General features: G+C 52.3%; 2 protein-coding genes across 2 annotated transcripts; one reads left to right on the forward strand and one right to left on the reverse strand.

The window, feature by feature from the left end:
• Positions 1-1,316: 1,316 nt before the first annotated feature.
• On the reverse strand, positions 1,317-5,509 carry MRPL27 (mitochondrial ribosomal protein L27). Its single transcript, XM_079797479.1, has 4 exons — positions 5,449-5,509; positions 3,046-3,177; positions 2,589-2,656; positions 1,317-1,692 (listed from the first exon to the last, which is right to left on the reverse strand). Exons 1-4 carry the CDS (start codon positions 5,486-5,488, stop codon positions 1,486-1,488), a joined length of 447 nt encoding a protein of 148 aa, XP_079653605.1. The 5' UTR covers positions 5,489-5,509; the 3' UTR covers positions 1,317-1,485.
• A 50-nt stretch (positions 5,510-5,559) lies between these two features.
• EME1 (essential meiotic structure-specific endonuclease 1) lies at positions 5,560-12,018 on the forward strand. Its single transcript, XM_079797897.1, has 9 exons — positions 5,560-5,596; positions 6,834-7,624; positions 7,708-7,835; positions 9,480-9,569; positions 9,663-9,784; positions 9,993-10,119; positions 10,363-10,478; positions 11,233-11,422; positions 11,676-12,018. The coding sequence occupies exons 2-9, from the start codon at positions 6,859-6,861 to the stop codon at positions 11,850-11,852; spliced, it is 1,716 nt and encodes a 571-aa protein (XP_079654023.1). The 5' UTR covers positions 5,560-5,596; positions 6,834-6,858; the 3' UTR covers positions 11,853-12,018.
• Positions 12,019-12,044: the final 26 nt, after the last annotated feature.

Raw genomic sequence — 12,044 nt, forward strand, 5'->3', positions numbered from 1 at the left:
GCTCTTCTACAAAATACCACGGCCTGGGCGAGTCTATTTTGAAGAAGTGGCGTTAGAAGTTTAAGTTTAAAAAAATTTGGCTCTCCAAAGAAATTTCAATCGTTGCACTGTTGATATTTGGCTCTGTTGACTAATGAGTTTGCCGACCACTGGTCCAGTGGATCATGAGCCTCACCAAAGGCTCTGAATTAATTGGCCTCACGTGGGAACACAACGATGACGACGAAGTCTGGGTTCAAAGCTCCCACAGGTGATTCTAATTTGCACACCTGTGTGAAGTACAAGTCCAGCCTCGCCCTCATTGCTCTGGAGGCAAGTCTTGGCCCCATGAGTTAGAATCACTGCAGACCAAGGACCAGGCTCCTCTCTGATTCCTGACAGGTTCAGAGGACAGGCTTGGGGGTGAAGGCCCTCCTCTCCTATCCTCCCCCCAATCCACATCACTGAGGGGTGCCGAGTGCAGCTTCTCTGCCGACAGTGTTTCTCACCCCATCTTTCTGTAGGGTTAGCTGTCTAGGGGCTTGGGCTTGTTGAGTCTTCTTTGAAATCCTTCCCTGGGGTCAAGATCAGGATTCTGGTCAGGCAGTGGGATAGTGGTGGGGTGGGGGCTGGTTGGGGAAGTCTGGGCCCCGGGTGCTGCACAATTCCTTTGGAGGGAGAGCCAGGGCTTTTGTATTGTGGCCTGCATGCCCCGTTTCCAGGCAACCACGGCCAGCTAGGTTCCATTCGTGGTGGAGTCAAGACCAGAGGATAGCCAATTGGCATTCAGAGCCCAGTTACCTGGGTCAATGGGAAGTGGAGTGGGGCAGAGTCGGGCTGGGAGGGAATCTGGGAATGCCAAGTGCAGAAATCTGGGCGAGTTGGAGCTCCCCTCTGGCTGGCTGTGAGGTTCAACAGAAACCAAATCTAAGTCCTGAGCTTCACTCTGAGTCGTCCTTCATCCCCAGGACGGCTCGGCTCCCCTCCCTGCTTCAGCACCACGGGATCCTCACTGAGGTCCAGGCAGTGCAAAGGTGCCAAGAGTCCTGGGGCCATTTCTGGAGTGCTTCCTCTGCTGGCCCCCCCACCTGCTCTTCCCAGGGCCCAGCCCAGCTTCTGTGGGATCCAGGCGGGAAGCAGTGACATCCTCAAGCACAAGCTCTCCTCTTCCCTCCCCTCTGGGGATGGCCTAAAACAATCCCCTCATCAAAGCAAGTCCCCGCTCGGCATTCGCTCAAGCTCCTCTTTCCTGCCAGGGGTTCCCCCTTGGTGTGCACTACACAACATGCAGAAAGACCAACAGATCAATAAGCAGCTCCATCCAGGTTGTCCCCAAATACAGACTCGACTCCAACTAACTTTATTCTTGCCCCAAGGTCAGGTCTCCAAAGTCACTTCACAGACTTCTTCCCCAGGAAGCCTTGTTGTCACCCCAACCCTTGACTTCGGTACCACCCACTCCTGTCACTTGGCTCCAGTCTCAGTCCAACAGCCTTGACCAGGAGCTCAAAGCATAGCCACCAGTTTGAAGGTGCCCTCAGGCTTGGCAGGAACCACGTGGACAAAAGTCTTATAGAGCACAGCGCCCTTGGGCAGCCTGGTGACCAGATCCACAGCCTCCGAGTTGTTGGGGTTGGGCACGTAGACATCCTTCGTGTAGCGGACGATCCCCTCCTCCAGGGCATACAGACACCTCCTCTTCCCCAGCCCCACCTGCAACACACAGACCTGCTCAGCTACAGGGAAAGCCAGGCAGGTGGGAAAGGGACCCCAGGAGCTACTCATGTCTGCGCAGTTGGCTAGAAGCCACACTGGCCAGATCTGAAAAGGCCCAGGAAATGCCCCTACTCTCTGCCCCTGGGAACCTGTTTCACGTAGACTTCAAAAAGTTGTCATACGAAACACTAGTCTGACCCACATTTTCATTTATACAGTGACCTGTCAAGTGTAGACTTTAACGAAACAACAGACCAAAGCTATATGGACAATGTATATGCTAATGAAACATAATGATATTAGGTAATACTTCATATAGTGCTTACCATGTATAACCTTCGAGGGATGTCTGACTGCCCTCTCACAATCCAGGACTGCTGGCTCCCAACTGTTTGCCTGCCTGCCTGCCTGCCTGATTGCCCCTAACTGCTTCTGCCTGCTAGCCTGATCACCCCCTAACCACTCCCCTACCAGCCTGATTGACACCTAACTGCTCCCCTGCCGGCCCGATTGCCCTAAACTGCCCTCCTCTGCTGGCCTGGTCACCCCTAACTGCCCTCCCCAGCTGGTCTGGTTGCCCCCAACTGCCTTCCCCTGCCAGTCTGGTCACCCCTAACTGCCCTCCCCTGCTGGCTTGGTTGCCCCTAACTGCCCTCCCCTGCTGGCTTGGTTGCCCCTAACTGCCCTCCCCTGCAGGCCTGATTGCCCACAACTTCCCTCCCCTACTGGCCATCTTGCAGCGGCTATCTTGCATACACATGGGGGTGGCCATCTTGTGTGTTGGAGTGTTGGTCAATTTGTATATTACCTCTTTATTATATAGGATTACTGTGCGTAGGAGCATGGAGAGGTGGTCCCAGAAAAGAAATGGGAGAGGGCACAAAACAACTCACATGGGCGCCTGGGTGCCAGCGAAAGTGGCGCTGAGTCCCAAGGATGTTGCCGGCATGAACATAGTGACCTAGAAGAGAAGTCCACAAGTGCACTGACTATGGAGCAGCACAGCAAACTGCTGAGAAAACATGATGGCCCACACAGTCCTGACCCAAAGGCTGCACACCAACCTCTGAGCCTGCACCTGGATAAAACCAATTCCCAGGTGGTCCAGCATGAGCAGCTCCCTGTCTCCCACCCAGCAGCCTCCTCCCCTGAGTCGCATGCCCAAGGTTAACACTATCTGCTCTTCCTCAAGGCCCCCACCCCGCCTCAGGCTTTATCTGACTCTAATCTGGAGCCAAATGCTCTGGTGAGCTAAGTGGAGAGCAGTAGGCCAGGCTCTCCTGCTCTTCAAAGGAAGGCTGGGGCACAAGATAGGTGCAGTGGGAAATGAAAGCCAAGGCACAACCTCACCCTCATATTTCTTGATGCCATAGCTTTTGCCTCGTGACTTTCCACCGAGGTTTTTGGAGCTGCCACCTGTCTTCTTGGATGCATATCTGACGGCAAGAGCTGCAACCTGAGGAGGCCTCAGCAGGGCTGTAGCTGCAGAGAGAACAGAAATGCTGTTCAGACACTCTGTTTCTCTGCCCCAGTAGCCATTTGCTAGTTTGAGGGGTGGTAGGAGGCAGTGGCAGGGGAGGTGAGGAGATAGGCGAGCAGAAATGCCACTTGACTGTGTTGGTTTTCAGGGAGTGTCTCAAGCCTTTGGCCTTCTCCCATGGTAGGAGACAAGTCATTCCTTGTATTGTCCAGAGTGTAAGCACTGCATGGGATGTGTGTGTGTGTGGCCAGGGGATGAGGGATGGGGCATAAAATATTAATGGGGAAAAAAAACCCAAAACACCATGTGCCCTGGGTCTTGACACATTCAGCCCTGTTGAGGAGAAACAAACACTGCAGAAATAGAAGTCAGCAAGAGGACACCACAGAGCTGCCTATTTCAGCCTCACTCACCATCACGCCCTCAAGCACTGTGGAGGGGCCAGACCACAGAGCCCAGCAACAGGACACCCAGAGAGACACCCACCACTTCCTTAGCCAGCCACCCATCCACTGCACACCAAATACTTGTAAACAACAAGAGAGCCATCTAAGGATGGCTCCCACAGGATCCCGGGCATCCAGAAGGCTGGACCCTTTCTTCAGCAAGCCCACCAGGCGCAGGTCCAACCAAGAGGGCTGACACTCTGCCCTGCTAATCTGACCTCTCTATACCCATTCTAAGGTGCTCAGTGGCATTTGTTTTAAAAAGGAAAGTGAACTAAAATTCATACTAACCGAGATGTAAGCCACTTGCTATATGACAAGCTCAGGGCTGGCAGTCCTTGCATTCAGGTCTCCAGACACAGTCATGGTTAACCAGGGACATGACAGGTATAAGAGATCTTGTGGGTCTCTGGAGCCTGTAAGTTCAGAGTTCCTAAAGACTAAGTTTCTGAAGTTTTAATGAGAACTGAGACTAGCTGGGGCAACACACCAGAGATAAGGACTTAGATAGACAACACATTAAACACATGTCCAGCACCACAGTCTACCTCCATTTAAATACCGATTCATTTGTTCACTTACTCACGTATTAAGCTCAGGAACTGGGCTTTTGCTTTACCTACATTATCTCACTCACAAATCTTTGCCCTTCACTCTACTCCTCAGCCTTCTTTTCAAAGTAAGTGATGCTACCACCTATGCAGTTGCTCAGGCAGAAATCAAGGAGTCATCGCAAATCCCTTCCCTCTGCTCACCTCAATCTCCAGTTCACCAGCAAGCTCAATGGGTTCTACCTCCAAAACAGACTTCAAATCCATCCCTGTGCCTCCAAGTTCACTGACACTAACATCTCACCTAAATCATCTCTCATCTCTCAGGAAGCCTGGGTTCCTGACTTCCACCCCTACCTTCCAGATTCACATAAGAACAAGGGTTTGCTTCTCAAAGTTTAAAATTGAGCCAGGTCACTCTTTTGCCCTTCACTCTTACAGAGCTGAGCTTCCTGTCATCCTTCTTAACATCAGGTCTCAACTTAGATGTTACCTCCTCCGAGGGCTCTCCTGACCACGCAACCTACACACACACACACACCTGCTTTCTTTCACAGCACTTGTTACTATTTACATTTCATTTGTGCTCATTTATTGGCTTATTCACTAAAAAGAATCGTCCAGGGCAGTGGTCAGCAAACTCAATAGTCAACAGAGCCAAATATCAACAGTACAACGATTGAGAGCCAAATATTTTAAACTTAAACTTCTTCTAACGCCACTTCTTCAAAATAGACTCGCCCAGGCCGTGGTATTTTGTGGAAGAGCCACACACAAGGGGCCAAAGAGCCGCATGTGGCTCGCGAGCCGCAGTTTGCCGACCACGGGTCCAGGGGATACAGACTATGTCTTCTTTTCTGCTGAGATCCCCAGTGTTTGGCACAAAGACCTCCATCTGTTGAGCCAACAGACTGACTGAGCTCAGTGTGCCGATGTTAGTAACCCATTTATGTAGACGAAAGCGCCCAAACAAAACCAGAGAAGGGAAGCGGGGAGCCCATGCCACCCATCGCTAGGGAAGCTGTATTTCCACTCCAGGCAGAGGAAGGACACGTGTTCCTCGAACCACCACCCACAGCTCGGCGCCCTGGCTTGTCACGTGATCAGCGACAGCCGCCCTTCAAACCTCGTGGCCCCGCACACTCCCCCCCACCCCCCACGCCCCGCACCCAGGGTCCTCCGCAGGGAGCGGCCTGCACCCCCGCCCCCAAGGCTCCCTGCAAGGTCTCCGCTCCTCCTCCACGCCTCCCCCCGGAACGGCCACGCGTCCCTTTACCAGCGGCCCGCGTCGTCAGCGCCAGCACCGCCGACGCCATGTTTGCCGTACACTCGCTTCCGGTCTCACAAAGCTTCTGCTTCCGCTATCGGGGGATTTGCTTCCGGGTCCCGCGTGGCAATTCAAAGAGAAGCGGGAGAAGTTGCCGGTGAGCTAGTGCGTGCAGTGCGGGTGCGGAAGCGGGTGCGGACGTGGTGGGCTGGAGAGGGCTGGGGTGGGCTGGGGTGGCCTGGGCTGGGCTCCCCTCCTGAGCACTGCTCCACAGGGACTTGGCCTGGGCGTCCTGCGCCGCTGCGCGCGGTGTGGATGAACTGAGGAGCCGCCTGGCAGAGGAGCAGGCTCTGCGGGGCCCGCCTGTCCCACTCCCTCATTTTGCAGGAGTCTCTGGAGGCTCTGCGAGGGGACCGGGATGAGGCCCCCCTCTAGTCCTTGAGCTTCCTTTCCGGAGCTCTTACTGTGTGCCAGGTACTGGCGTAAGCGCTGTAGAAGATGCATGGTTTCTCTTACTTCTCACAACCTTATAAAGTAGGTGTTGTCATTATCCCTGTTTTACTAAGAAGAACGCGAGGCCCAGGAAGGTTACAAGGTTTATCCCCGGCTCATCCCTCCAGTGTTACAAAAATTTGTTCAAAGAATGACTCTCGCACAGACCCAGCGACTGCATACCTAGCGAGAGAATTGAAAACACATCCACATAAACACTTGTGCATGAATGTGCAATGGCAGCATTATTCATAATAGCCCCCAAATGGAAACAAACCAAATGTAACAAAAGTAAACCTTGGATGCTAAGCGAAAGAAACTGGTCACAAAAGACACATATTGTATATTTCATTGATATGAAATATCTAGAACAGGAAAAAGTAGATTTGTGGTTGCTAAGGGCTGGGGGGAAGGAAATAGACAGTGACTTCTCAATGGCTATGGGGTTTCTTTTGGGGGTGATGAAGACATTCTGGAATTAGATAGTAATGATGGTTTCACAACCTTTGTGAATATACAAAGAACCACTGAACTATGCACTTTAAAAGGATGAATTTCATGATGTTAATATCTTTTTTTAAAAAGGATGACTTTTGTCAACTCCATTTCAAATGTAAAGATCAATGTGGGAGAGGTGTGTGAATCTTGTTACTACCCCCTTAACATTTTGTATTAGAAACCTCCACTTCATTTATATCTCACCTTAACCCAGAAAGGATTTGAGGAGGGTTCCTGTTAGACTGAAGGTGTAGCTCTCAGAGTTCCAGGTTGAATGTGTTGAGGACATACCCTATTTCTCTGTTTCTCTATATCATATTTATCTCCATAAAGCTTGGCCACAGAACACATCTAGTGGACTGAATTGAATGCCACAGTCTGTCTCATCTTTCTTTGTCTTTTAGAGAATTAATTTGATAGCACGTATTAATGGCTCTAAAGAAGTCATCACTCTCCCTGGACTCTTCCAGTGATGCTGAGGAGTTGCCAGTGTTTACCTTTCTGAAGAAGGAACCATGTTCGACAAAGAGGAGGCAGCCTCAGAGGGAGGAGAAGATCGTAGTGGTTCCCACCTCAGATTCTGAGGCCTCCTGTCCTCCATCACCAAGGTGGAAAGATCCACCACCCGTCCCAGACACAGCTGAAACCATCACACCAACGCAGCCGGTCAGGGAGCTGAGCAGTGGAAGTGAGGATGAGGAGGAACTCATTCCCCTGGCTGAGAGACTTACATGTAAGTTTTTGACCCACAAGCAGCTGAGCCCTGAGGATTCTAAGTCCCCAGTTAAAAGCGTTTTGGATCATCAGAATACCGAAGGAGCATCACATGACGGGGAAAAACAGCCCTTTCCAAAGATCTGTGATGTTCCCCTCCAAGACCCCTCAGAAAGGTGTACATTGAATAACAAGGACTCTACGGGAGACAGTCCATACCATCAGGTTCCAGCCTCCCAAGCGACCTGCCCTCTCCGGAGCTTCAGCTTGTCAGTAACCAAAACAAATGCCGAGGCCCGCCCACCTCCGAAGAGAACCAAGCACAGTCAGGTCCAGGGGAGAGGCTCACAGGGACGAGCAAGCCGGAAGGAAAGCACCCTGACACGACCGCCAAGGGACAAAAAGGCAGCACCGGCGAACAGACCAAAAGCCCAGAGGCCAGAGGAGTACTTAAAGCACATCGCCGTGGCGCTGGATCCAGGTCCTCCTAGCATCTGTCTTCACCCTGTGCTGGGTTTTCTGCTTTTCGGGCCACCCCCTGACAGCCCTTTCCGTCTGTTGCAGTGCTTTTACAGATGGAAGGCGGGGGCCAGCTCCTGGGAGCGCTGCAGTCCATGGAGTGCTGCTGTGTGATTGAGGCGCAGGCCGTGCCACGCAGCATCGCCTGGAGGAGGAGGGCCGGGCCGGCTGCGGTAGGGTTTCTGCTATGTCTTCCTTCCTCCCTCTTATATCAGTCAAGGCCCCAGTGGGAAAACAGATGGTACACTCAACTTCGGATAAATTGAGGAGGATTTAATAAAGGAACTATTTTCCAAGGCGTGGGTGGGGTACAAGGAAACTGCAAAGGACAGTGCAGTACTTCGGGGTGATAACAGTATTGATTATCCAGCTCGGGTACTGTTGTCATTTCAGATCATTCTGTTGTGCTGGGCTGTCCTGTGCATTGTAGAGCATTTAGCAGCATCCCTGCCATTTACTCACTAGATGCCAGTAGCCCCTTCCCCTGTTGTGACAATTGAAAATGTCTCCAGATGTTGCAAATGTTTCTTTGAGGAAAATCACCCTGGTTGGGTACCACCAGGTTATCATAGCTGTTATCATGCATAGGCCTGAAGGGAGGAGGGGAGAACGTGTTTCCTGGAATCCAGGAGAGAAATGTAGAGAAGACCACCTTGAAAGAACCTTGACCTCCCGTAGAGGAGTGTAGCAAATGCTAGGTGATCCTCTTGGGAGGGAGCCAGGGAAAGAGATACCCTGCGTTTACTCTCCTCCCTCCCTCTAATCTCCAGGGCCAGCAGCCAGAGGGCATGTGGACTTTGTGACGTGGTCTGTAGAGATCACCCTGCTTGGGCAGAGAGCAGAGTGGGGAAGGGAGGAGAGTGATCTGTGGGGCAGAGGGAAGGTAATCCACACAGGATTCCTAATCCCCTCTAACGGGGCTTTGAGAATAGGCGGGCTTGTGTTTGAATTGCAGCCTCGTGGCTTTATTGCTATGACCCCGGGCAAGTAATTTCATCACTGTGTGCTTCGTGTATAAAATGAGGATACTGTTACGTCCCTTTCAGTCCCCCCCCAACCCTTGTTGTAGGGACTAAATGAGATAACCAAGCACCGAGCACATAGTAGGCACATAGTACATCCTCCTTCCTGGCCTGGGCACCCAGGTTACTATACCTCCTGTACCTTCCACTCCTCTTATCTGCGAATCCAAAATACTCGACCCCGCATTTTCAAGAGTCTGTAGATGAAACATCATATTTTTGCTCTCGTGTTTGGATCTCATAATTTTCTCAGCCCATTTCAACTTGTAAATATAACTTTCTTTTTTTTAAAAAAAATTGATTTTAGAGAGTGGGAGAGATAGAAACAAGGATGAGAGAGAAACATCAACATCAATTGGCTGCCTCCTGCACACCTCCTACTGGGGATCGAGCCCACAATCTGGGCATGTGCCCTGACAGGGAACCCATCCAGTGAGCTCTTGGTGCATGGGATGGTGCTCAACCACTGAGCCACACCGCCCGGGCTCCTTTCTTATCTACTGCCTTTGAGATGCTGAACAGTTGAGGACTGGGGAGGGACAGGATCATGGTTATTGGTTCTTGCCACCATGACTTAATTCCAGAAGAAAACGAATAAAACAAAATGGGCTTGGCTGATGGGGGTGAGTTCCTTCCTCTAGAACAGCGATCGCCAACCGGTGGTCTGCAGACCACTGGTGGTCCATGAGGTCCGAAAGGTTGGCGACCGCTGCTCTAGAAGGCCTGGGTCTCTCTCGCAGGTGCTGAGCACCTGCTGACTTGCCTCCCTCTGCTGGGTCCCGGGTGCTTTGGCAGGATGGAGAGGAAGCCTGGGTGGAGGAGCCGGTGGTCCTGGTGCTGCTTCCGGCAGAGGCGTTTGTCTCCATGATCCACAACTTCAAGCAGGTGGGCAGAGCCGGAGGGGTGGGCGCTGAGGCATGGGACGGAGGGCTGACTCTAGGGAGCAAACACTAATGCAGCTCCTGCCCCTTTATGCAGGGAGGTCTAGGCAGCACTGAGAGAGGGAAGGAAACACTTCGGAGCTTTGTAACAGACATCACGGCAAGAACAGCGGGAAAAGCTCTGTCACTGGTGATTGTGGATCAGGAGAGATGCTTCAGGTTTGGATTTGTCAAGACTTAGCATCAAAAGGGGCAGCTCTTGGGCCAACAGGGGTGAAGTTATTCATCCCAAATCTAGATCCTTCTGCCGGGTAGCATTCCTGCCGAGCCCTGTGGGATGCTCTGGTCCAGTCTTCTTGTACCTCTTCTGCCTCAGCTCAGCCTGAAGGTGCTTGCTTCCCTTCTTTGACTTCCTCCCCTGCTTTAGTGCTCCAAATCCTCCAAGGAGAAGGAAACAGGGAGTGGCAAACGGAGAACAGGCCAAGGAGAAGAAGAAACATAGACCACCGGAGGCCAGCACAGGGCCCGTGGTGTCCAGGGTGGACATGGAGGAGGTAAGAGCGTCCTGTTGCCTGAGTCGGGCTGGGCACCCATTTTACTAACCCGATTTGCTATTGAGAAAGAGTGACATGCCTGCTGGCCAGGACTCTCTGCCTTGGGACTAAGTAGGAGAGGATGGGCTAAACAGGAGCCAAGGGGTTGGGATCAGGGAGGAGAGAAGCCTCAGGGAACATAGAGGGAAGAAAAACTTCAGGCTAGTCTCGCCGCCCTTCCAGTCCGAGGCCTTTGGGTTTTAGGCGTTGGTGGACCTGCAGCTGCACACACACGCCCAGGCTCGAGTTGTGCAGAGCTGGAAAGAGCTGGCCGACTTCGCGTGCTCGTTCACGAAGGCCGTGGCTGAGGCGCCCTTCAAGTAAGTGCCCAGGCCAATCCCAGCCCACTGCTGGCTCTGGTCCTTTACAGTCGTTCTGGTCCCCAAAGATGTCCCTTCCCCCCAAACTCAGTCCATTGTCTCAAGCTCGAAGCAGGAGCTGACCTCACAAGGGGGATTCTGGGGAAGAGCCCTCAGGCCCAGTCCCTTTCAGGTGTTCTGCTTTAGCCTGTGTGTTTGTGTGCTGCCGGTTGGCCCAGGTTGACCAGTAGGCAAAGTTACCAGGATTCATTGCAGGTCGGGTCACAATGTGATAGCCTCTCATAAAAGGAACAGTTTTAGCCTACTTAGCTCAAGGAGTGTTCCTAGTCAGAATTTAAATGAGACCTCAGAGGCCATCTAATCCAAGTCCCTCGTTTTCTACCCGAGGGAACTGAGGCCTGAAGAGACTGACTTAGCCAAGCTCCCAGCAAGTTAGAAGAGCCAGAACTAGACTGTGCAGTGCCTGACACCCAGTCCCTGGTGTTTGACCATGTGCACTGCCTCTCCAGTCAGTGCAACCCAATCTCAACATAAACTAAAGATTCTGGCACTTTCCTGGTACCTTCCCTTTTAATGAAAAGGACTAGATGTTGTTTTTAAGGGAATCAGTAACTAGCATTGCTTGGGATCAAAGTGAGCAAGACATAACCTTGTGCCCACCTCTTTCAAGGTCACTGGAGGGAGGAGTTTAAGATCCCAGTTAGGGGACAGGTACAGGAAAGTAACCAAATCTCTTCATCCCTGCTGTTTGCAGGAAACTCCGAGATCAAACTAATTTCTCCTTCTGCCTGGAGAGCGACTGGGCTGGAGGGGCGAAGGTGGACCGTGCTGGCAGGGGCCTTGCTCAGGTCTGGCGGAGGCAGATTCAGCAGCTGAACCGAGTCAGCCTGGAAATGGCTAGTGCTGTTGTGGCCGCCTATCCCTCCCCACAGCTCCTGGTCCAGGTATGCTGCTCCAGGGTCCACCACCCCACGCCCTGTGGCTAGGGGACTCCCAAATGGTTTTCACGGACAGCATGGGTGAGGGCCCAAGATTGCCTTGTAGGTCAACAGTGCAGGTCTGCTGAGACCTGAGTTAACATTGACCCAGGGTCGGGGGACAATTCTCATCCCCCAACCCAAGCTCACCACACCCTTGTTCCTCGATGAGGGATGAATGTGGATGGTGTGGTATTAAGAGATCATTTTCCACTTTCAGGCTTATAGGCGGTGCTTTTCAGAGCAAGAACGCCAGAATCTGCTTGCAGACATACAGGTGCGCCGTGGGGAAGGCGTGACATCTACCTCCCGCCGTGTTGGACCAGATCTGTCCAGGCGTATCTACCTTCAGATGACCACGTTGCAGCCAGATCTCTCTTTAGACAGTGCAGACTGAAGCTAGCCCCAAGGGACAGGATGAAAAGCTGGGGATTTCTGCCTCGGGACATGACCAATGAAGAGAGGGAAGTGTCTCCTGGAGCACAAGCCCAGGTCAGGCCCACGACAGACTCTTTCCTGGGTGCCGCTGTGAAAGTCTCCCTACTTATCAACTGGCTGAGATGTTTGCTGTTTTCTTCACCAGCATTCA

This window comes from Cnephaeus nilssonii, assembly GCF_951640355.1.
Source record: "Cnephaeus nilssonii genome assembly, chromosome: 19".
NCBI classification, from domain to species: Eukaryota; Metazoa; Chordata; class Mammalia; order Chiroptera; family Vespertilionidae; genus Cnephaeus; species Cnephaeus nilssonii.